Source organism: Protopterus annectens, chromosome 13.part0 (assembly GCF_019279795.1).
Source record: "Protopterus annectens isolate FY-2018-M chromosome 13.part0, PAN1.0, whole genome shotgun sequence".
Classification (NCBI taxonomy): domain Eukaryota; kingdom Metazoa; phylum Chordata; order Ceratodontiformes; family Protopteridae; genus Protopterus; species Protopterus annectens.
In genome coordinates this window covers 916,914,117-916,939,042 of record NC_056747.1, presented here as the reverse complement: position 1 = coordinate 916,939,042, position 24,926 = coordinate 916,914,117, and the positions used below count along the sequence as shown (strand labels likewise).

The 24,926-nt window shown below is 45.5% G+C and overlaps 1 protein-coding gene across 1 annotated transcript in view; it reads left to right on the top strand.

Moving 5' to 3' along the window:
- PSME3 (proteasome activator subunit 3) overlaps positions 1-24,146 on the top strand; it is a 425,070-nt gene extending 400,924 nt beyond the window's left edge. The window contains exon 4 of the mRNA XM_044054678.1: positions 24,056-24,146. Coding sequence (XP_043910613.1) covers positions 24,056-24,127 — 72 coding nt within the window. The 3' untranslated portion in view covers positions 24,128-24,146. The remainder of the gene's footprint in view (positions 1-24,055) is intronic.
- Positions 24,147-24,926: the final 780 nt, after the last annotated feature.

The following is a 24,926-nucleotide window of genomic DNA, read 5'->3' as shown; positions in this document are numbered from 1 at the left end:
CCCGTTTGTGGAGTGGGATAACTGTCGCTGTGCGCCATTCAGTGGGCATAAAGCCTGAGGTGAGGTGATGATTGAACATGGTACCTAGGTGGGGTGAACGTTCGTTCTGTAGTTCGTGTAGAACGCAGCCTGGGATGTTGTCAGGTCCCATGAATGCTATGGTCTTGGCTTTGGAGAGTGTGTTTTTTTACCTGTGCAGCTGTGATTACAGGAACTTTGCATTCTTCCGGTATAGAAGTGGGCCTTTTAGAGAGTGAGGGGGGGGGGTTAAGTTAGCACTGAACCTGTCTGCCAGGATTTTGGCAGTATCAGTTGGTCCTGTATATTTGGTGCCATTGTGCTGTAACTCAGAGCATATCTGAGCGTTGCCATTGAGATTCTTGACATAGCTATAGAATGCTTTGTGGTTGTCTTTAGAATCATTGGCGATCTTTTTTTTTCTTTTTTTTCTTTTTTTTTTTTTTTTTTCTTTCCCATAACTAGCTTTGGAGGATTTTATGAGGGATCTCAGCTTTTTACTGTGGCTGACCAGGGAGTTCTTACAATCATGGGATTTTACTCTTTTTTTTTTTGCAACAGATTCTTTCTTCTGTTGTAGAGTTTATGGCATGGGGGACCATCACATTGGCTTCCTTTTTTTGGAGGATAGCATCTTGGTTCCGTTAGGGATTGCACATTCCATGCACTCATGTAAGTGCTTATAAAGTGCATTTGTGTAGGATTCCGCAGTCGTACCTCTATTTTCCGTCTCCATGGGTGTCGTGAAGTTGGCTTTGGAGAAATTTTTTTACGGTGGTTTCCCTAATGGGGGGTGGGGTCAGGATGTGGATGTCTAGGGTGATTAGCTTGTGGTCAGATCTGACCAACAAGGAATTGACCTCTGGTGTGGAACACCGGTTGCCCATGTTGGTAATGACTAGGTGTAGGATATTGCTGCCCCTGGTGGTGGTGTGGATAAGTTGATTCAAGGCATTGGAATTTATAAATTCCAGAAAATGTTGAACAAAAGAGTTGGTACATGAGTAATCTTCCCAGTTAATGGTGGGGTAGTTGAAATCTCCCATTATTAGGGTGTTAGGTGTACCCTATTTTCCAGTGTATCACTAAACGAGGAGTGGGAATCCTGAGGCATGATGGGGGATCTGTAGCAAGCTACAGTTTGGATTGTGGACATGCCCAGAGTTAGTTGCACCTGGATAATCCCGGATGCATTATGCTGAGTAGCTAGCCTGGAGGTGTGGATACCCTTAATGAATATGGACATGCCTCCGCCTTTAGTGTTTCAGTCCATGTTAGGTGGCCGAAAGGTGTGGTATGAATTATAGCCTGTTAATGCAGGGGGGTGCTCTCTGGAGCCTTGAACCAGGTCTCACTGCACAGATGTTGATGTTCTCCATTTTAAGGAGTGCCTCAAGTGAGTGCATTTTGAGGTTTAGACTTCTAACATTGAGTAGCATTACCCTCTGATTTTGCTTGCTTGTAACAGTTACACTGGTGAGTTTGTCATTTGAACCTTGCATAAAAAAGCCACTATAGGGGATGGCAAGAGCCTTAGCCAGTGTCAGGAATCCCAAGGGCGACAGGTGCAGGCCATCTCTGGCAAAACATCGTGGTCTGTTGATTGTCTTCCCTGGCAGACAGATACTGGACCCCCTTAGAATGACACCAGCAGCTAGCCAATTGTTGAAGTCAATTTTGTCCTTGTACTGTGGTATTCTGGGTGATGGCAGGATGGTACTCTGGGCTAGGGTCATACCTGCCTGAGCTACAAGATTGGACAGCTCCTCCATGTCTCTCTTCTGGTAGTCCAGAGAGGTATGTCTCTGGTCATTCACACCAACATGGACCATGACAGAGTCATATTTGTACTTAGGGAGTGACCTGAGTGAGTGCGTTATGTGGATGATCCTGGCACCCGACAGGCAGCTGAGAGTAACTTTCTCCTTGTTTAGCATGGCGAGTGGAACATCAGTGTGCGTGACTATAGAGTCACCTCTATAGGGGTTGGGAGGGTGGCCTAATGGTTAAGGTGTTTGCCTTACAAACACTAGGTACAGGGTTTGAAAGTCACAGGGGATAACTGGCTAGGCTTAAAATGGCTCGCAAGGGCAGTTAGCCTAGTACTAACCTATGAACCTATAAGTAACAAGTCTATGAACCTATGACTAGAGTGTTGGGTTTGTTGTTATGCCTTATGGGCTGTGGTTGAGTGGCACACTGAGTTTGTGGGCTATGTGTCATTTGGGTTGTGTTGGGGGGTGGAGGTTGCTTGCATTTCAGCTTTGGAGGTCCCTGTTGCTTGGGCAGATTTTTATTGAGAGCCTCTGTGAATGTAGGTGTAGAAAAGTATGCAACAGACAAAAGTGCTCTAAATAACTCGTAAAAATAAGCAAAAACAGGATACTTAATGTTATGCATCGCAGATCAAGGTTTGCTCAGTGCCCTTCCTCCGATTAGCTAGTTAGTTTTTTTCTTCTGTAGCTCTTGGTTTACATGTATAATACTGTTAAGTTTCCTTTGGTTAGTGCATATCTTTCATAAGGTGGCTACTTGTTCATTTTTTGTGTAGCTTCTTGGAGTTTCTTTCAAATATGTTTAAAAACTCTAAGGAACTGAAACCATCTGGTTTCAAACAATTTGACAGGTGCAATCAAAAGATGTCTGACAGACAGGCACACCAGTTGCGTTACTGTCTGGGTGCATTCCACCTACAAAAATCCTGCTCCTTTTGTCATGCTTTCTGCTTTAGAGTATTAAAGGCTTACTGAAGACCCCTTTGACAGAGTCTTTAGAAGGGTTTCAGAGCTCCAAATCCTCAGATAAATCCCCTTCAAAATCAGAGAAATTGGAAAAAAGGACCGTGACTTCGGTTCCATGTTTGGAGCCACCTAAAAAATATTGGCAAAACAATCTAGCTCAGAACCAAGTACTCTTGATTCTGAAAAGTCTCCTCCTTTGACACCAACTGCAGTTCTGGAGCCGATAGTTTGTTTTGGAGCTGGTCCCCAGCATTGGAACCGGTGAGTCCATTTCTTAAGATCTTCACTTCTGCAAAGAGCGAGATTGCCATCTTTATCCTCCCAATCCTCCTGAAGTTTTTTGGGGTGGTGAGGAGATGCCGGCTCTGGCAAAAATTCTGTCGACTCTGACCCAGAAGGAACCGGAGCCAACGAAGACCTCTTCTCCTTCTTTGGTTCCTCCTCAGACCCGAACTGGGGATGTTCATCATGCATACAGCTGCAGTCATAACAGATGGGTTCTCCTGCCGTCAGGCGGGTCCTCGGTCGGCCGAATTCCAAAGTCTAGGTCCGGCATTGGTTGTAGTCGCTTCTTCCCTGACGTCAGTGCAACAGGGGTATAAAGGAACCAGCCAACGCCATTTTCTTCAGTCTTTCTTGCCGTGCGGTGCCCGAAGCAGAAGCAGTTCGCAAGTGCCGGTCGGCCAGCTCCTGAAATTATAAAAATTTTGAAACCGAAGTCGTCTTGAAAGTTAAGTACCCCATTGGGGAAACTTTTCTTGCCTCAGACCAATATCAGACAAAGTTAATAATTGTATTTCATGTGGGAAGCAAATACCGCATAAGGATTTCCATTCCCTCTGTATACCTTGTTTAGGCCCAGACCACGACGTCTCGGTCTGTCGCTTTTGTGCTACATTCAACAAACGCACCATTAAGCATCGGGCGGAGTTCACCCAGCATTATTTTGGAAAAACATTTAACTATATTATGTCGTCGGATACTCAGACTCAAGTTTTGTCTAAAAAATGCAAAGATAAGGACCGACACACGAGGTCCGCGGCCTCTACCGACACCACGCCAAAGCCGGCTACACATGGTCCGGTTCTCAGCGAGGCGCCTACGCAGCCCCCGACTACCGACTACACTTCTTTGGCGGTGTCTCCTGTGCCCGAGGTCGCAGGCTTCTCGGCCCACACCCCAACTACAGATACCGAAGCCACTCTTGGCGTTGAAGCTGAAAATGTGGACAGGTCTACCTCCACTCAAGGTGTCTTCAGACCCTCCTCTTCTTTCTCCATCAAGGCTTTCACTAAGTCTAAAGCAGCCATGCACTCTGAGACAAGCTACACAGGGCCCGTCTCCAGGCCCCATGCCTAAAAAACAGATGCTTAAAGTGGCTGAGGATTTAATTACTCTTATCAGGGGTTCTCAACCCCCACTGGACAAAAGGCCCAGAGTGGAGGAAGAATCCCCCTCCTCTGATCAGGGCTCAATTATTTCAGAGCACTCTGATAAGGAACATTCTTACTCCCCTTTTGAAGACACTGATGCGGAGGCATCCATTCCTTCTGTATACCCCCCCCCCCAGAGGATTACTCATTTGGGGAAACTTTGCATACCTTAAGGGAACACTTCCACTGGGAAGGCCAAGATTATTCAGATTCCAAGAAAAGGCTTAGGGAATTTCTCTTACTACCTCAGCACAGGCCTCTGGCTATACCTCCTGTCTTGGACATCCTAGATGATGTTTACTCGGAGGCCTGCCTTAACCCGGACTCTCTACCTCCAGCCCCAGTTAAGCCTGACCGGTACTATAGGGTTCCTGACTCACACCAATTTCTATACAAAAGCCATGCTGCTGACCCAGAAACCATCTCACAGGGCCCCAAGGGAATTAAGACCTCCACTGCTAAAAATCCAATGTTAAGTTGTCTATCTCGCCTTCATTCTTGCTGGATGGGTTCGGAGCCGAACCTCGGCTCCGACTCGGCCACTCTAAAAGCTCGAGAGCTAGTTCCACCGGCTCGAGGCTCCCCTATATCCCAAAATGCTAGGCGGTAACTCCTCAGATCTCGTTTGCCGCTACAGCGATCGAGGTGCTTTTCAACCGGCTCGTCAGGTTAGTTTTAAAAACTAGTTATCTTAGATAGACCCCCTTTTAAGTTAGCTTTTCTTCGTAAATTTATAAATTACGTAGTTTCCTTCCATTCCTAGTCCAAATTTTCCCCTTTTTTTTTCCTAAACTTACTAGAGTTATTCCCTTGGGCTTTAGGCCCAGTCCCTCCCTTCCTAGTAGTTGGAGTGACTGTGTTTTTGTAGAGATTTAATTTTTCTAATTACTTACTAATTTAATTTAAATTTTTTTTTTAATTTAATTTTTTAATAAGTGTAATCGGTGTGTGTGTGTGTGTGTGTGATTGTGTGGTTACACTTTTTTCTTCTTTAGACATGTCTAAAGAATCAAAGGTCTCAGGCTTTAAGAAGTGTGACTCGTGCTGTCAGAAGATGTCTCTGACAGACGGTCACACTTGTGTATACTGCCTGGGACCTTTGCACCTGCAGGTCTCGTGCTGTTTGCCATGGCTTCAGCCCTAGAGTCCTGCAGGAGCGTAAAAATAAGCTCATTCTAAGGGGCTAATTGAAGCCTGAGGGTCCCCTGACTCAATCTTCGGGGAAACCCTCGAAGCCTACCAGACCATCTGCTCCGGTATCCGAGTCGTCTTCTGGGGCTTCAAAGGCTGTTCGAACATCGGCTCCGACGATGATTCTCTAACTCATGTCCCTGCTATTTCCTCTGCTCTGGCCAGAGCTGAGGCAGACACCGGTGAGTCGGCTCCGATCAGATTGTCGGAACCGACCTCCAGAAAAAGGTCCCGGTCACCATCTATCGGCTCCGTTCATTCGGCTCCAGCATCTCGATTGCTGTCTGAACGGAGCCATAGATCTCACTCCTCTAGGTCATCGAGACTATCAGATCATGACCTTCAGAGGGTAGTGAGTCGACTTCTTAAGTCCGAGGCACTGGCCCAGATGCTTCAAAGCCCGACTCAACAGTCGATGGCTAATCCCATCACTCAGAATGTTCCTCCTCCGACTCCTTTGAGTTCGGAGCCGGGGCGGCTCGGACCCGAGACTGTGGCTGTGTCGGAACCGATACCGTTGTCTTCGGTACCGTTGTCTGCTCCGATATCTTCCTTGGAGGAATCTCGGCACCGGACGTCCCTCTGCTCCGAGGTGGCGAGTGGCATCGGACCCTTGTCCGACCCCGCTCTCCCTCTCGGTGCTAAGGCGCTGGTGAGTTCGGCTCCGACATCTGCCTCGGAGCCATCACTGTTGGTGCCGGGGGCGTTTCCAGCTTTTCGGAGCTGAGACCTCTGCTTCTGCCTGACAGGGGTGCTTTCGAGGTCATGAGGAGCGTGTTGGAACCTGGTTCAACCCCACAGTCGGCTCCATCTGCCCCTCCCTCCACGGTGCCTCCGGTGATTTCTGCTCACTCCCTCATCCCGGATCGTAGAGAGCCAGCTCCTCAAGTATCCCCTGTGGGGATCTCCTCCTCTTCCGAGGCCTCTCCTGACCCGGTAGGAGAGCCCCCTAGGAAGAGGCAGTGCAAGAGGAAGCCCATAGACTCCCCTGAGTCTGTCACCTCTGACACCGATTTAGAGGATTCTGAAGGTTCCCCTCATTCCCCCTCTGAAGATGTCTCTTTTGCAGACATCCTCGAGATCTTAAAACAGAGGGGGAATTGGCCAGCCCTCAACCTTTCAGAGGATGAATCGGTGTATCTTGAGGCGTTTGGCTCTCGCCCTTCCACCTCCTGGGTGTCCCCTCCTTTTGACCCCCCCCTTATGCAGGTGGTGGCAAAGAAGGCCTGGACGGCTCCTGACTCTGTGGACCCCACCCCCTGGCGACCTTCAAAGTTTATCACTGCCCCCAAGGACAAAGAATTCTTGACCAAAGGCGTCTCTGTGGATGCTATGGTGGTGGCTGCAGTCACCAAGAAGGATCTAGCTGATCCTTCAGTGCCTGTCCATACTCCTAACAAGGAGTCTAGGACTATGGACAGGTATGGGAAGCGGATGTTCTCGTCAGCGACCTTTTCTATGCGCTCGCTGAACTACCTGTGTCATTTCACTCGTCTCCAGAGAGATATGATCAAGGAAGCGAGTGAAATGTTAAAGGATCCAACAGCTGTGGGTTTTCAGGATAGGATGAAATCTCAGCTGGCTACCCTCAACTCAGTAGTTAACTCCTCCATGCGCCTCCTTTCGTATGCGGCGGATGGAGCGAGTAGAGCGGCAGGTACAGGTGTGGCCTTGCGTCGGCACGCCTGGATGCGGCTATGTAATTTTGCGGACCCTTTCAAGACGTCCTTCACTAACTCCCCGTTTGATGGATCATCCCTCTTTGGTCCTCAAGTGAAGGAAACCCTGACTAGATGCGAGACTGAAGGCAAGACTCTCTCTGCCGTGGGAGTCTGTTTTTCTACTCCTTCTAGGCCTTACCCCAAAGGCCAGAAGGGGGGAAAGATGTGGTTCTGCAAACAATCTCAAGGAGCTTTGCCTGACGCACAGAGTCGGTTCCCCTCTAGAGGCAGAGGGGGGAACAATAATGGTACGCCGCCCTAGAGGCAGAGGGGCAGAGAATCAGGGCAGTCGAGAAACCTTCTTCGACAAGCCCTTTCAGCATCCCTGAGGTGTTGCCCGACTGTCCACCTTTGGAGGCAGTCGGGGGAAGATTATCTCTGTACCCAGAAGCCTGGCTATCCCTAACTCAAGACAAGTGGGTACAGTCTATCATTTCCGAAGGCTACACAATCCCATTCTTTCGCATTCCAAAGCAATCAAAAAAATCCCTTCCAGACGTTCCACCCAGTCAAAGGGAGCAAGCAGCGCTAGAAATATCAAAGCTGCTTGCAAAAAGAGCCATTCAACCAGTTCCAGCAGACCAACAAGGGTCCGGAATCTACTCCAAATTCTTTTTGGTTCCAAAGAAAACAGGTGACTGGAGACCCATTTTGGATCTCAGCAACTTGAACAAGTCTGTCAAGAAAACAAAATTTCGGATGGTCACGCTGCAGTCCATTCTACCCCTTTTTTGGGGCGGACAACTGGATGTGCTCTATAGATCTCCAGGATGCGCATTTATCACATCAGAATGAGCCGACGCTCCAGGAGATTCCTCTGCTTCAGGCTGGGAACCAGTCATTTCCAATTCAGGGCCCTGCCCTTTGGACTCACTACAGCCCCCCGAGTGTTTACCAAATGCATGGCAGTGGTCGCCTCTCATCTGAGACGTCAAGGATTCCAAGTGTTTCCGTATTTAGACCACTGGCTCCTTACAGCCCCCACCAAGCATCTTCTGCTTCTTGCCAGAGACTATACCTTTCACACATGTCAAACACTAGGCATTTCAATAAATTACGAAAAGTCTGTCTTGTCGCCTTGTCGTGTTATTACCTTCATAGGCGCAAATCTAGACACAGTCAGCATGTCAGCCAGACTCACAGAGCAGAGAATAGCAGACATACACAGACGAGTCTCTCTTGTCTTGCAGAGCAACAAAATCAAAGTCAGACTGATCCTGAAGGTCTTAGGGATAATGGCGGCTGCTATCCCTCTCCTTCCTTTAGCCAGATTCCACATGAGAATCTTACAATGGATGCTCTTCACACAATGGTCGTACCAACAACTTCCAATGTCCCATTCCATTGCGATAACACAATCGTGCAGGAATCATCTTTCTTGGTGGATCACATCCCCCCAGCTCTTCCTAGGAAGACCCTTTGTTCCTCCCCCTCCGGTTGCTACACTGACAACGGACGCCTCCCTGATCGGGGGGGGCATTACCAGGGCAGGACGGTCCAGGGCATATGGCAACCTTTCGAACGCGACTTGCACATAAATGTCCTAGAGATGAGAGCAGTGCTTCTAGTGTTGCAAGCCCTACAAGACTCTCTTCCCAAAGGAACTATAGCAATTCGGACAGACCATATGTCTGTAGTGTGGTACATCAACAAACAAGGTGGAACCAGATCCTACCCCCTATGTTGAGAGGAACTCAGACTGTGGCAATGGGCGATTTCTTCTCAGCGGTTTCTGTTAGCAACGCACATTCCCGGGAAGTCCAATGTGATTGCGGACAAATTGAGCAGAGCTATTCTCATGCCTCACGAGTGGTCTCTGAAGAATTCAGTGTTCGACAAAGTCTTTCGAAAGTGGGGCGGACCTTGCTGCGACCTTTTCGCTACTCCCCAAAACAGCAAGTGCGACGATTTTCATCCTCTTTCCCCAACCAGGCCATCCCAGCAGAGATGCTCTAGTCCACGATTGGCCCCGGGGACTTCTGTATGCTTTTCCTCCCTTTCCACTGATATCTCAACTAATACAGAAAGCCATCGCTCAGCTTCCATGATCCTCATTGCCCCTTACTGGTCTCCACAGGTTTGGTTCCCATTTCTTCACCGTTATCTGTTGGAGCAACCCTGGCATCTGGACCCAGTTCCAGACCTCTTGACCCATCAGTCGGGTCAGTTGCACCGCTCCCTCCCTTCTCTGAACCTCACAGCGTGGTTTCTCCAATTCCAACTCTAGCCAGGCTTCCTCTAATATCTCACTCAGTTCGAGATATTTTAATAGCCTCTTATAAATCTTCCACTCGGAAGATTTATCATAGTAAGTGGAAACGTTTTTCCTATTGGGCGCATTCAAAGGATATAGATCCTTTCACTGCTTCCATTCAATCAGTTCTAGATTTTCTAGCCGAACTTTTCCACTCAGGTTCGTCTCCTTCTACAATCAAGGTTCAATTGGCAGCTATATCTAACTTTCATGTTGGAATCTGAGTCCTCCATTATGTCTCACAAACTCTGCAAAGCCTTTTTAAAGGGAGTTTTTCTCCTCAAACCACCTATCAGGGATCCTCCTCCTCTATGTGATCTCAACTTGGTTCTGACGTCCTTAATTCTTCCCCCCTTTGAACCTGCGGCTTCATGCTCAATGAAATTGCTATCTTGGAAAACACTCTTTTTGGTAGCTATTACTTCAGCCAGAAGAGTCTCTGAACTTCATGCTCTGTGTAGTCGATCCCCTTATCTTTTGTTTCATAAGGATAGGGTGTCCTTGCATTACCAACCCGCCCTTTTGCCTAAGGTAGCTTCACCGGCAAATTTGAATCAAACCATTGATCTTCCTGTGTTCTTTCCTAACTATTCAAACAGATCGGAACAAAAATTACATTGGTTAGACGTTCATCACCAACTTAGGTACTATTTAGACAGGACCAAACAATTTAGGAAGTCTGATCAACTGTTTGTTTCCTATGCAGAAGGCAGAATGGGCCTTCCAGTTTCTAAGGTATCTCTTTCTAGATGGCTTACTTCATTGATTACCTTTGTGTATGAGATCAGACATCAACAGTTGCCAACCAAACCCAGGGCTCCTTCAACTAGAGCTTTAGCTACATCTATAGCTTTCCAAGACAGACTGCCTATTGATTCGATTTGTGCTGCAGCTACTTGGGCTTCTCCCCATACCTTCATTTCTCATTATAAGTTGGACTTAGCCTCTAGAGACCGAGACAACTTTGGTTCCACTGTACTAGAGTCTGTTCCGATAGGCCACCCAGGACAAGGTGCTAGGGACGCGGTCCCATCCAGCAAGAATGAAGGCGAGATAGACAACTTAACATTTAGAAGTTATGTACTTACCATAACGTTCCATGTTAGTTGTCATCTCGCCTTCTTTCTTGCGTCCCACCCTCCTTCCCCTAGCCTGGACAGACCTAGAGGAGTTTTTGTTATTTATATATATATATATATATATATATATATATATATATATATATATATATATATATATATATATATATATATATATATGTATATATATATATATATGTATGTATATATATATTTCCTCAGTCAGGTTTAGGACACATTTCAGTCAGCCTATAGAGGTGGGTTATCCTTTTTTTCCATATTATGGAATTTTCCTAGCTGGGCCTAGCTTACAAACGAGATCTGAGGAGTTACCGCCTAGCATTGTGGGATATAGGGGAGCCTCAAGCCGGTGGAACTAGCTCTCGAGCTTTTAGAGTGGCCGAGTCTGAGCCGAGGTTCGGCTCCGAACCCATCCAGCAAGAAAGAAGGCGAGAAGACAACTAACATGGTAGGTACATAACTTCTAATTACCTTCCGAGAGAGATTCCAGATCCTTAGAAAGGTGGGGAGAAAAGGTATATACCTCGGCTACCTTAACCATGAGGGCCTTAAACTGTCAGTTCCATATGCTAAAATACCAACAGTTTTTGTTATCACAATTGAAAAGTAAAATGTCAAAACCTGAACAACCAGACTTGAAGGAGTTGCAGGTTTTGATGCATAGTGCAGGACAAGTGGGTAAGCATACCTTACAATGTGGTTTTGATGCTCTAGAGGCCTCATGTAGAGCTGCGGTTACAGGATCAGTCATACGTAGACATGCCTGGCTCCAGGAACAAACCTTGCCTGATCATGTCAAAGCTAAATTACTAGATGCCCCTCTTCAAAAGGATGTATTATTTGGTGCTAATGCTGAGGAGGTATTAAGGAAAATGGAGAAAAAGGCTAAATCAATGCAAACTGTGAAAGATTTTCTACAGGTAAAACCCCCACGTTTCAGTAGAAATTGGCCTTCCAAAAATTGGTCCTTTCCAGCCACGGACAGACCCCAAAGAGGCAGATACAGGCGCCCGAGGGGCAGAGGACAATGCCAAGGATCGTTTAGAGGCAGACAATGGCAAGCTCCTACACAAAGAGGTGGTGAGGATAACTCGCAATCATTCAGAAAGCAAGCCCAATGACTTTCCCCTTTGCCTGCCAAGCATGACTCAAATGGCAGCCCCCTTAGGAGGAAAGCTTACATTATTTTCAAAAAATTGGCATACTGTCACAAAAGACAAATGGATCCTGGACATTATAAACAGAGGCTACAGATTCCATTTTCACACCCTTCCAAAAATGAGAGGCATGCCAAACCTGCCACACAATGAAAGGGCAGAGGCCAAAGGCAAATTACAGATCTCATAGACATGAAAGCTATTCGAGGCACTTACGCATGAACAAGGTCAAGGTTTTTATTCCAGGCTATTCCTGGTACCAAGGAAGGGAAAAGATTGGAGACGTATTTTGGACCTATCCATCCTAAACACATTTCTACTCATACCAAAATTCAAGATGCTCACTCTACAGCAACTTCTTCCCATGCTGGGCAAGGAGTCTTGGCTGGTAACATTGGACCTCAAGGAGGGCATACCTGCATGTCCCAATCAGACAAAATTGCAGAAGATACCTCAGATTTCTTGCAGGTTCAACCCATTATCAATTCTCTGCATTGCCCTTTGGCTTATCTACTGCGCTCAGAGTATTCACGAAATGCCTGGCATCAGTAATTGCCTACTGCAGACTTCAAGGGATACAAATATACCCCTATTTGGACGACTGCCTGATCCAAGCGGACAGCAAGCACATTCTTCTGAAACATCTGGCTTATGTAATAATGTTGTTGAACTCTGGGATACACAGTCAACAAAAAAAATCAAGGCTAATACCCTCTCGGAAGATAATTTTCCTGGGTGCCAACTTGGACACAAACACCCAGATGGCCTACCTCACGCCAGAGAAGCAGGGGCAACTAACTCAATACTTCAGAGCACTAGCAAATTGCACCAGGCTGACTGCAAGGAAAATCCTGCAGGTTCTGGGATTCATGGCATCTTGCATCTTACTAATCCCATGTGCAAAGCTGCATATGAGGAAACTTCAGTGGTACCTGAAAAACATATGGTCTCAACACAGCCACAGTTTGGAAACAATAATACCACTAATTCCATGTCTGCAAAAGGAATTTCTGTGGTGGGCTCAGGCATACCAAACAAACAGGTCTTTCATTCAGCAAGCCTCAAGCAAATCAAGTCATCACAACAGACGCCTCGGACTACACCTGGGGGGGGGGCACATGACAGATCGGTGCATTCAGGGAAAATGGTCCCAAAAAGAAAAGAACCTTCACATCAATCAAAAGGAAATGCTAGCAGTAATAAATGCTATTATAGCTTTCAAGGACCTTCTGCAACCAGGTCAACTATTGATGAGAACGGACAACACCACAGTTATGTGGTACATAAACAGGGAGGAACACATTCATACCCCCCCCCCATGCAGACTGGCTATGTCACTTTGGAACATGGCCATGGACTTACAAATCGAACGACAAGCACAGTACTTGCCAGGCAAGGAAAACACGCTGGCAGACCACCTAAGCAGAAATATGACAGATCCACACGAATGGAAGTTGCATCCAAATGTTTTTACAGAAATAATCCAAGCATGGGGAAGGCCAGACATAGATCTGTTTGCCTCCCACAAAAATCATCAATTGACAAAATTCTGCTCAAGGATTTTCCATCCAAAGGCCTGGAGAGTGGACGCTCTCTCTTTCAGTTGGACATCAATGACAGTTTATGCCTTCCCACCTCTTCCTCTGCTGCCCAAAGTTCTATTGAAAACCAGAGCAGACAGACCAAAGATGATTCTCATTGCTCCAGACTGGCCAAGGCAACACTGGTACCCACTCCTGAGGAGCCTGACGCATTCCCCACCATGGACCATGCCTCTAGTGCCTCTTCTTCTGACTCGGCACAGCTTCAAAACTCTTCACAGCCAGCTAGAAACACTCAACCTAGCCGCATGGAAGATTCCTTAGCATCACAACAGACCCTACTCTCCAAGGAGGTGCAGGATGTCATTTTGGAGGCCAGAAGGCCGTCAACTAGAAAAGCTTACTCCGCAAAATGGAAACGGTTTTGTGTCTGGAATGAGAAAAAGGGCCAGGATCCTGGAAAACTGAATTTACCTCAAATACTACAGTATTTAGCTGAGCTGCTAAGCAGTGGACTTTCATTCTCCTCCATCAAAATCCATGCCTCAGCCATTTCTGCAGAATACAACACTGATCCACCTTTATTCTCTCACCCTCTCTTAAGACAGTTCCTCAGAGGGGCTAAGAATCTAAGACCCCCAAGGAAACGACCAATACCTGCTTGGGATCTGAATTTCATTCTGGAAAAACTGACCTTGCCTCCCTTTGAGCCAGCTGCCTCATCAGATTTGCAATATTTGTCCTGGAAAGCAGCTTTCCTTCTGGCTATTACCTCAGCTCGTAGAGTTTCAGAACTACAAGCTCTCATGGCTGTGCAGCCTTTTATCATCTTCCATCAGGCCGGAGTTTCCTTAAGAACCAACCCGTCCTTTATGCCTAAAGTGGTATCCAGGGTAGCTTTAAATCAGGCTATACATTTACCTACTTTTTATCCTTTTTATTCTTTAATCTTCCACCTTCTTATTTTCTAACTTTAGCATTCCAGTTTATCTCCATACTTGTTTCTGTTTCTCCCTAAATAAAAATGACATGTATCTTAATTTTTCCACCTCTTATGAAATTGCATTAAACTAACTAATGTTCTTTACTTAAATTGTTCTCCAATTCTAGACCATACTGTATTCAAATACCTTCTTAACCTGATGTTAGCCTAAAATTTTTTTTTAATTTTTTTTGGTATATTTTTTTAACTTGTTTAGTAGTTTTGTAGTGGAGCATAGTCTCAACATTTCTCAGTTTTTTTTCGTCTTGCTATTTTATTGTATAAGTTTTAAATTGTTTAGTTGTATGATAGCGGAGCTTTTCTCCCCGGGCCTCCACTGAAAATGGACATGTATCCAGCTGGACTAGCCCGATAAACAAATGTACAATAAAATAAATAAATCCTAATCCTCAAAACAAAGGGGAGAGATTACTACATTCCTTGGACATCCACAGACAATTGCGTTATTTGGACAGAACAAAGCCTTTCAGAAAATCAAAACCGCTCTTTTTGTGTCCTTTGCTGTCGGAGCTCAAGGAAAGCCAATTTCCAAACAGACAATCTCAAAATGGATAGCCCACTGCATACGCTTTTGCTTTTCTTTTCATGGCAAAACTGTACCTACAGGCATCAGATCTCATTCCACCAGGGCCACAGCCACCTCTGCAGCTTTCCTCAGAGGAGTTCCTACCAAAGATATTTTGGAAGCAGCCACTTGGAGTTCTGTGCATACCTTCTCCAAGCACTACAACCTACCATTATACTCCAAAACTAGAGCAGGCTTTGCCACTGCAGTCTTGCAGGGCATTTTGGCTCCTCCTAGTTCCACCTAGTGCCTACCACCCCTTTCTTAGCTTTGGGATTCTACCCATCTGTTATGACTGCAGCTGTATGCATGATGAACATAGTACAGTTTTGTACCTACCATAAATGTAGATGTTAGAGTGCTAATACAGCTGCAGTCCAGGTTTCCCTCTTGGGACAGGCCTATAGGCTAACACATCCTCATACAACCTGAATGGGGTATTCATTTATGATGTATTTGCTTGCAACTACTGTATTTTGATTATATTGCACTGCATTATTGCACACATTTATGTATTGCCTTCCTTCTGGGGGCACCTGACATCTGGGGCAAGAAAAACTGAAGAAAATGGCGTCGGCTGGTTCCTTTATACCCCTGTCGCACTGACGTCAGGGAAGAAGCGACAACAACCGACGCCGGACCTAGACTTTGGAATTCGGCCGACCGAGGACCTGCCTGACTGCAGGAGAACCCATCTGTTATGACTGCAGCTGTATTAGCACTCTAATATCTACATTTATGGTAGGTACAAAACTGTACTTTCTCTCATCCACTGCTCAAGTAGTTCCTCAGAGGGGCCAAAAATTTGAGACCTCCTGGGAGAGCTCCAACCCCAGCCTGAGACCTTAACTTTGTTTTGGGAAACTCAATCTACCTCCTTTCGAACCAGCTGCTACTACAGACTTAAAATTTCTTTCTTGGAAAACAGCTTTCATTTTAATAATCACTTCAGCTAGAAGGGTATCTGAATTACAGGCCCTTATGGCAGTGGAGCCTTTAATCATCTTTCATGTGGACAGGGTGTCCCTCAGAACCAATCCATCCTTCATGCCCAAGGTGGTATCCAGTGTGGCTCTTAATCAGTCCACTCATTTGCCAATCTTCGTTCCCAAGCCACAGAACAAAGGGGAACTGATAATTCATTCCTTAAATGTGCACAGACAACTCAGATTCTACTTGGACAGGACTAAACCTCAAAGGAAATCTGAACTGCTGGTACCATTTGCTGCAGGGGCAGATGGGAAGGCTATTTCAAAGCAAATCATTTCTAAATGGATAGGCCATTGCATTTATTTCTGCTATAAGCACCATGGAAAACCTATCCCCCAGGGGATCAGACTTCACTCCACCGGGGCTGCATCTGCCTCTACAGACTTTCTCAGAGGCGTCCCTACCAGGGACATCCAAAAGCTGCTACCTGGAGTTCTGTACATACTTTCATCAAGCATTACCATCTGCCAATTTTCTCTAAATCCAGAGCTGGCTTTGCCACTGCAGTCTTGCAGGGCCTTATAGCTGGTCCTAATGCTATCTAAATTCCTCCTCCCAACCATAGCTTTGGGAATCTACCCAATTGTAATGACTGCAACAGTGAAACACGAAGAATGTAGTACAGTTGTGTACACTTAACTTAAATGTAGATGTTAGAGTGTATTCACTGTTGCAGTCCTGGATGTCCTTCAAGAATGCAACTGCAGTCATAACATGTGGGTTGTCCTGCCTCAGGCAGCCCTCGGTCGGCCGGATTCCAAAGTCTGGGTCCGACGTCGGCTGATGTCGCATTTCTCTCTGACGTCAGAGCGGCTGGAGTATATAAGCATCAGCCGCCGCCATTTTCTCCAGTCTTTCTTGCCGCGCGGTGCCCGAAGCAGAAGCAGTTCGCAAGTGCCGGTCGGTCAGCTCCTGTATTCTATGATACCGAAGTCATCAAAATGCTAAGTACCCGTTGGGGACCTTTTCTTGCCTCAGCCGATGTCAGAAATTACTGAAAAGTTAACAATTGTCTTTTTTGTGGTAAACAAATACCTCATAAGGATTTCCACTCTTACTGCCTCCCTTGCCTGGGCCCAGACCACGACGTCTCGGCCTGTGTAGCCTGTGCTCGCTTCAACAAGCGCACTCTCAGGCGCCGGCGGAGTTCGCTGAAGATTTTTTCGGCGATAAATTTGCTTACACCATGCCGTCGGATCTTCTGACATCGCAAACTCCCAAAAAGCGAAAAGACCGGGACCGACATCCTCGGCCCGCGTCTACCACCGACTCCACGCCAAAACCTAGCGCGAGTGCTCCGGTTCCCTCTGAGACGGTCTCTCCACCACTCCGAACCGAAGACACCGCATTACCGACGACTCCGATTCCAGACATTACTCCACCAGTTATAGATTTTCCTCCGGATACCGAAACCGAGGAAATGCCCGAGACCATTGCTGTAGACAAGGTCACTCCTGCACGTGGAGCTGCCAGGCCTCCTATGGCCATGTCTATTAAGGCCTACACTAGGGCTAAGGCAGCCAGCAAAACAAAGCATATTACTTCTAAATCCTTACCTCAGCCGACTCCGGAGACACAAATTATGTCCATTGCTGCTGATTTAATTTCCATGATTAGAGGTTCACAGGCCCATCCTGAGAGAGCATCCCAGCCTCCTCCTGATAAAAGGCCCGGGTTGAACCCTCTGACCCTACTCCTTCAGATGAAGATTCTGAGGGCTCTGTCCACTCTGATAGCCAGGAAGAGCTCTTCCAGACCTATGAGGACTCGGATGCAGAAGATTCCATACCTTGCCTCCCTCCTGAGGATATTTCTTTTGGGGAAGTTCTGCACACCATGAGGGAACATTTCAAGTGGCAGGGCCAGGAATATTCTGATTCCAGGAAACGCCTTAGGACTTTCCTTAAGAAGCCTCAGCACAGGCCCTTAGCTATTCCTCCTGTACTTGATGTTCTGGATGATTTGTATTCTGATTCTAGTGCTACCCCTGATTCTCTCCTCCTGCTCCAGCCAAGCCAGACAGGTATTACAGGGTCCCAGAAACTCATTCCCATTTATTCAGGGCCCATACTGTTGATTTGGAAACTATTTCACAGGGGCCTAAAGGAGTTTCAGCCTCCACCTCAAAAAATCCTTTTCCCTCCAACAGGGAAGCAAGGTCATTAGAGAGATGGGGTAAAAAGGTTTACACATCCACTACCTTATCTATGAGAGCTTTAAATTGCCTTTTTCATATGTTCCAATATCAGGATTATCTCTTAGAGGATTTACAAAAAACATTAGCTTCTCCTGATCCTTTAGACAGGAAGACTTTGCAGGAAGCTGTACATAACACTCAGCAAGTAAGCAATCACTTCCTGCAGTGTGGATATGATGCACTGGAAGCTTCATGTAGGGCAGCTATGACAGGGGCAGTGATGCGTAGACATGCTTGGTTAAAGGATCAACCTCTACCAGATCATGTAAAAGCAAAACTTCTGGATGCACCTTTGGAAAAGAACAAGCTTTTTGGTGCAAATGCTAAGGATGTGTTAAAGACCATCGAAGAAAAAGCAAAATCCGTTCAAACTGTAAAGGATTTCCTCCAGGTTCAACCCCCCAGATTCAGTAGGAATTGGCCTTCAAAAAACTGGTCCTTTCCTAATCCAGAAAAGTTTCAAAGGGGTAAGAACAGACATGGCCGAGGAAGAGGCCAATACAGAGGCCCTTACAGGGGACGTCAATGGCAGCCAGGAAACCAAAGAGGTGTCGCAGGGGTTTCTCCTGCCCAACAACCACAATCTCAATGACTTTCCTCTACTACCGCCTACCAGGGAACAACTAGAAGCTCCCTTGGAAATTATCTCTGTTTGCAGAAAACTGGCACAGACTGACAAAGGACAAATGGATTTTGGACATTATAGACCGAGGGTACAGGTTTCATTTTCATACCTTACCAAGAAAACAAGGCATGCCAAATCTACCACAACATCAAAGGGCAGAGGCTATCAAGCAAATTACTCTGCTAACTCGAATGAAAGCAATAGAAAGAGTTCCACAACAAGAACAAGAACAGGGGTTTTACTCAAGACTGTTCCTTGTTCCCAGAAAAAAAACTCAATGGAGACCAATACTGGACTTGTCCGCATTAAACACCTTTCTCATAGTACCAAAGTTCAAAATGCTGACTCTACAGCAACTCCTTCCCATGCTGGTCAAGGAGTCGTGGCTGATTACTCTGGACCTCAAGGAGGCATACCTGCATGTCCCTATCAGACACAGCTGAAGAAGATACCTCAGATTTCTTGCAGGGCCAGAGCATTATCAATTCTCAGCATTGCCATTTGGCTTATCTACTGCGCCCAGAGTGTTTACAAAATGCCTGGCTTCAGTAATTGCTCATTGCAGGCTCCAGGGTATACAAATTTACCCGTACCTGGATGACTGCCTCATACAAGCGGACGACCAATTGATATTGACAAAAAATCTGGAATATGTCATATGATTACTTCAAGCTCTGGGATACACAGTCAACTTCCAAAAGTCAAGACTGCAGCCATCCCAGCAAATAATGTTCTTAGGAGCCAAACTAGACACAGCCTATCAGATGGCTTACCTGACAGAAGACAAGCAAGAGAAGTTAACTCAATACTTCAAAGGTTTAGCAAAACTCACCCAGATGACTGCAAGGAGATTCCTACAGGCCCTGGGTTACATGGCATCCTGCATTCTACTGGTTCCATTAGCAAAACTACACATGAGAAAGCTTCAATGGTACCTAAAAGCGTTGGTCTCAGCACAGCAACAACTTGGAGACAATCATACCGCTCATTCCATGCTTACAAAAGGAATTCCTATGGTGGGCCTCGGTGAGCCAGGAAAACACAGGCATGTCATTCAAAAAACCACAGATAACACAGACCATGACTACAGACACCTCAGACCTCGGATGGGGGGCGCACATGGAAGGCAGGTGTATACAAGGACAATGGTCTCCAAAGGAAACACATCTGCATATAAACCAAAAGGAAATGCTGGCAGTAATGCATGCTATCGAGGCTTTTCAGAACCAACTCCAGCAAGGTCACTTACTGATACGGACAGACAACACCACTGTGATGTGGTACATAAACAAGCAGGGGGGCACCCACTCTTACCCCCTTTGCAGACTGACAACGCAGCTTTGGGAGAAATCACTGAGTCTAAACATCCAGGTACAATCACAGTTTGTTCCAGGAAAAGACAATACAATCACAGTTTGTTCCAGGAAAAGACAATGTGTTGGCGGACAGCCTAAGCAGGAATTTCACACATCCACACGAGTGGAGGTTACATCCGAAGGCTTTCAGACAACTCACTACGACATGGGGCAAGCCAGAAGTGGACCTATTTGCCTCTCACCTCAATCATCTCCTACCAAAATTTTGCACAAGGACATACCATCCAGAGGCTTGGAAAATAGATGCTCTTTCATTCAACTGGAACTCCCTAGCAATCTATGCATTCCCACCTCTGCCACTGATGACCTCAGTATTACTAAAGATCAAAGCAGAGAAGCCCAAGGGAATCATAATAGCTCCGGATTGGCCAAGACAACACTGGTACCCACTACTACGGAGCATATGTCACACCAGGAGGTGAGCCCTCCCTCAGTGGCCTCTACTTTTGACTCAACACAATTTCGAAACACTGCATCCAAACCTTCAGACTCTGCAGCTAACAGCCTGGGAGATCCCATAAATAACTTCAGCTTATCTCTCTCCAAGGAAGTTCAGCGGATACTAACAGAGGCTCGAAGACCGTCCACCAGAAAGGTCTACTTAGCAAAGTGGAAAAGATTCAGCAATTGGAATACCAGCAAAGGGCATGATGCATCATTACTGAACATCCCACTTATCTTGGAATATTTGGCAGATATGTTAGAGTGGCCTCTCATATTCTTCAATAAAGATACATGCATCTGCTATTTCAGCTAGATACAACACTGATCCTCCTGTTTTTTCTCACCCCTTACTAAGACAATTCCTCAGGGGAATCAAGAACATTAAGCCACCAAGAAAGGCCCCAGTGCCAGCCTGGGACCTCAATTTCAGTCTTAGAAAAACTGACTCTACCTCCTTTTGAGCCAGCAGCTTCAGTTGACTTGCAATTTCTCTCATGGAAAACAGCCTTCCTGTTGGCAATTACCTCAGCAAGAAGGGTTTCGGAACTACAGGCCCTAATGGCAATACCACCCTTTATTACTTTCCACAGAGACAGGGTTTCATTAAGGACCAACCCTACCTTTATGCCAAAGGTGGTATCTAGGGTTTCTCTAAATCAAGCCATTCATCTGCCTGCTTTCTTCCCCAATCCTGAGAATAAGGGGGAAAGGCTTTTGCATACCTTGGACATTCATAGACAACTTCGATACTACCTGGACAGAGCCAAGGCCAGTAGGAAGTCTGAACAGCTTTTTGTAGCTTACGCCCCTGCAGTCCAAGAAAAAGCAATTTCAAAACAGACTATTTCTAAATGGATTGGACATTGCATCAGATTCTGTTATTCTGTTCATGGAAAGACTGTTCCAGCCTATGTCAGACCACATTCCACCAGAGCTACAGCCACCTCTACAGCATTTTTAAGAGGGGTGCCTACAAAGGACATTCTAGAAGCTGCTACATGGAGCTCCGTGCATACATTCTCAAAACACTACAATCTCCCCCTATATTCCAGATCCAGAGCAGGCTTTGCTTCGGCAGTCCTGCAGGGTTTGATTGCCACACCATCTCTTTCCTAGAGCATACCTCCTCCCCCAGCTAAGCTATGGTATTCTACCCACGTTATGACTGCAATTGCATTCTTGAAGGACATAGTACAGTTTTGTACCTACCATAAATGTAGATGTCCGATAGACATGCAACTGCAGTCGGGTTTTCCTCCCTCCATACCCCTCTTGCTTAGGGCCCACTCCTATCCCCTCACTCTTAGCTGGGGATATCTGTTATGGTGTATTTGTTTTATTGCTCATGTATTTGTTTGGAATCCTGTTTTTGTCTTCCAATTTGATTACAGCCTTCCTTGGAGGGCACCTGGCATCTGGGGCAAGAAACACTGAAGAAAATGGCATCGGCTGATGCTTATATACTCCAGCCGCTCTGACGTCGGAGAGAAATGCAACATCAGCTGACGTCGGACCCAGACTTTGGAATCCGGCCGACCGAGGGCTGCCTGAGGCAGGACAACCCACATGTTATGACTGCAGTTGCATGTCTATCGGACATCTACATTTATGGTAGGTACAAAACTGTACTTTACCCTCCCTCCAGCCCCCTAACTTCTTTTGGCTATACCTCTGCTTTCCTTTACTATGCTTAACAGCCTTTTTGGTGTATTTGCTTTTTTGCTGGAGGTATATCTTTGTACCTTTATATTTAATTGCTCCCCATTAGGGGGGCACCTGACATCTGAGACAAGAAAAACTGATGTAAAAGCGTCGCCTGCATGTTTTGTACCAATGACGACCTGACGTCATGGAAGAAGGGACAGCAACCACCGCAGGACCCAAGACTTTGTTAATCAGGCCGACTGAGGGCTACCTGCAAGCAGATAACCCAAATGTAATGACTGCAACAGTGAATACACTCGAACATCCACATTTATGGTAAGTGTACACATCTGTACTTTTCCCACCCTCCAGCCCCCTTGTCTGTCTGTCTCTCTCTCTCCTTTTCTAACTCTATTACTCCCCCCTTACAGGGCTATTGGTATTTACTTTTTATTGGTGGTGGTTTTTCCACCATAACTTAGCTCCCTGTGTGGGGGGCTTCTGACATTTGAGGTAAGAAAAACTGATGTAATAGCATTTGCTGCCTGTTTTTATAACCCCGACGACCTGATGGCAGTCCTGAAGTGATAGCAGCTGACGCAGAAATACTAAGTCTGTGGTATTTGGGCTGACTGAGGGCTACCTGCAGGCATATAACCCAAGTGTGATGACTGCAACAGTGAATACACTCTAACATCTACATTTATGGTAAGTGTACACAACTGTACGTTTTGGCATATTGGAAAGGGATGGACTCTAAAAGCATTCTAGAGGCAGCTCCATGGTCTTCATGCATACATTTCCAAAGCATTACAAACTGAATTCCTTTTCAAGATACAGGGCAAGCTTTACTAGGACGATTAAGGGCTGTTTGATTCATATTCTTTCTCCTCTCAGGTTTAGTAGGCTCTGATAATCAACCCTTACAGCAATAAAAGCTACTGCTGCAGCGGAAATGATGAACGTAGTACAGTTGTGCAAGTTGGACTTGCCCATAAGAGTTTGTTCGAATTCCTCAATGCTGTAGTAGCCACACCCACCATCCATACTCTACTGTTGTGTGTGCATGAATATATTGTGTGTGTATGTGTGTTTGTAGTTGTGGTATAAAGTCAGGGTTATATTTTTCTAAGATATGTTTCTTTATTGTTCAGGAATATTAGGCTCCTCTGTCTCTTCGTATGGTCAAAAAAGCCTTAAGAAATCTTCACTAACTTACTAATTTCCTTCCTTATGGCTAGGTAGTCAGAGTGAAGGTGTGGTGGGGCTTCAGAGTTTTGCGAAGCTGTAGTTAGTGGTTGTTTCCTGCACAGGGAAACAGCCATGTAGCATAATGGCCACTACAGTAATGAGGAATTCAAACATCAACTGTTAATGGCAAGTGCAGCTCGCGCAACCATACTTTGTTGTTCATGACCTGGTTTCTTCAGGGTAGACTTTTGCAATGCCCTATATGTGGTACCTGGAACTCCCTAACACTCGGTTGGACCACTTACAGATGGTCCAGACCTATGCAAGAAGCTGTCTTACAGGTGCTTCATTTTACCAGCATATTACTTGTGTTCTTCACTGCTTGCATTGACTTACTGTTTAGTGTAAGATTATCTACAATGTCATAGTGTTAGTTTATTTGTCTCATTAATGACCTTGGTCCCCGTCTCCTGAATTAATTTTGTAGTGCCGTACTGCAGTACCAGAATTTTGTGCTTTGTGTTGGTAGGACTTTTGGCATACTGGTATGTCTTGAAACCTGTGGTTGTACCGGTCATTTTTTTTACCAAGCCCCTCACCTCTGGAATGTGCTAACATGGTTGCTCTGGGTGTGACTCATCAGCTGGTTTCAGGAGGGCATTTAAAATGTTCCCATCTGTTATGGCATTTAATGAAGTGGAATAAAATTTGCCTATTAATCACCATTCTGAATATTAATTCCTTAATTGTTTGCTTAAAGTCATTTGATTGATATTTGGGAAAAAAACATAAATGAAATTGAAGTTGAAAGTAGATGCAGTTGCTTGTCTAGCTTCCCCCTCTAAATCTGTGCTTTCATTCTAGGAAGAAACTGTAGCAGAGCTTCGTACAGTAGAAAGTGAGGCAGCTTCTTACCTGGATCAAATCTCTAGGTAAAGTATTGGAAGTATTTAAAGACAAAAATGTATTTAAAAAGGGGAATTGCTTTTGTTTCCTTTTTAAACCTCCCTTCTCTAACAGTAGACAACAGGTGTGTCTACTTTATCACTTAGTGGAAACAAGTGATTTTTGATTACATAGTAGTGTCAGGTCAGGAGCCAGAGGGTTACCCGTATATCCAATAATTTATTACATGTGACCCAAGATGTTTGACATTAAGGACACTTGCAGGCATTTGGTTTTGGAATGTGGTAGTTAATTTCCTTTGCTCAGCAGAATTTTTTTCTGGTTAATGTCTAATCATCTGAATGTATTTAATGTTAAGATGCAAGTGTATGTTGTTTTGGTTTGAGTTCTTTGTATATTTGGCTGCATTCTATGTCTTATAGTGGAGTTAAGGCATCAAGAGGTCAAGCTTTTACTCCTACTGTACAATTCAACACAACTGTTAAATGAGACTCAAGGCAAATGAGTATAATGATTTTTTCAAATAATTTTATAAATTGCTACCTGTGCGCACATTAATTTTAGCGTCTTTTAAATGTACAGTGCAAAAAAACTGTAAAAGTGAAGCTTAACTTCATATCTACTCAAGATGTTCATCATTTGATCATTGCTGTAGTAGACTTCGGTATATGGGATATATCCTGTTCAGCTGAGTACCCATTTGGGCACATGGAATGTGCCCTGAAAGCATTGGAAGATGGTCGGTTTTTATATCCTTAGCAGGTATAACCTATGTAGTTTAAGCTACTACAGCAGTAAATTAATAGATTGTCTGCTGCTAATTTCAGTT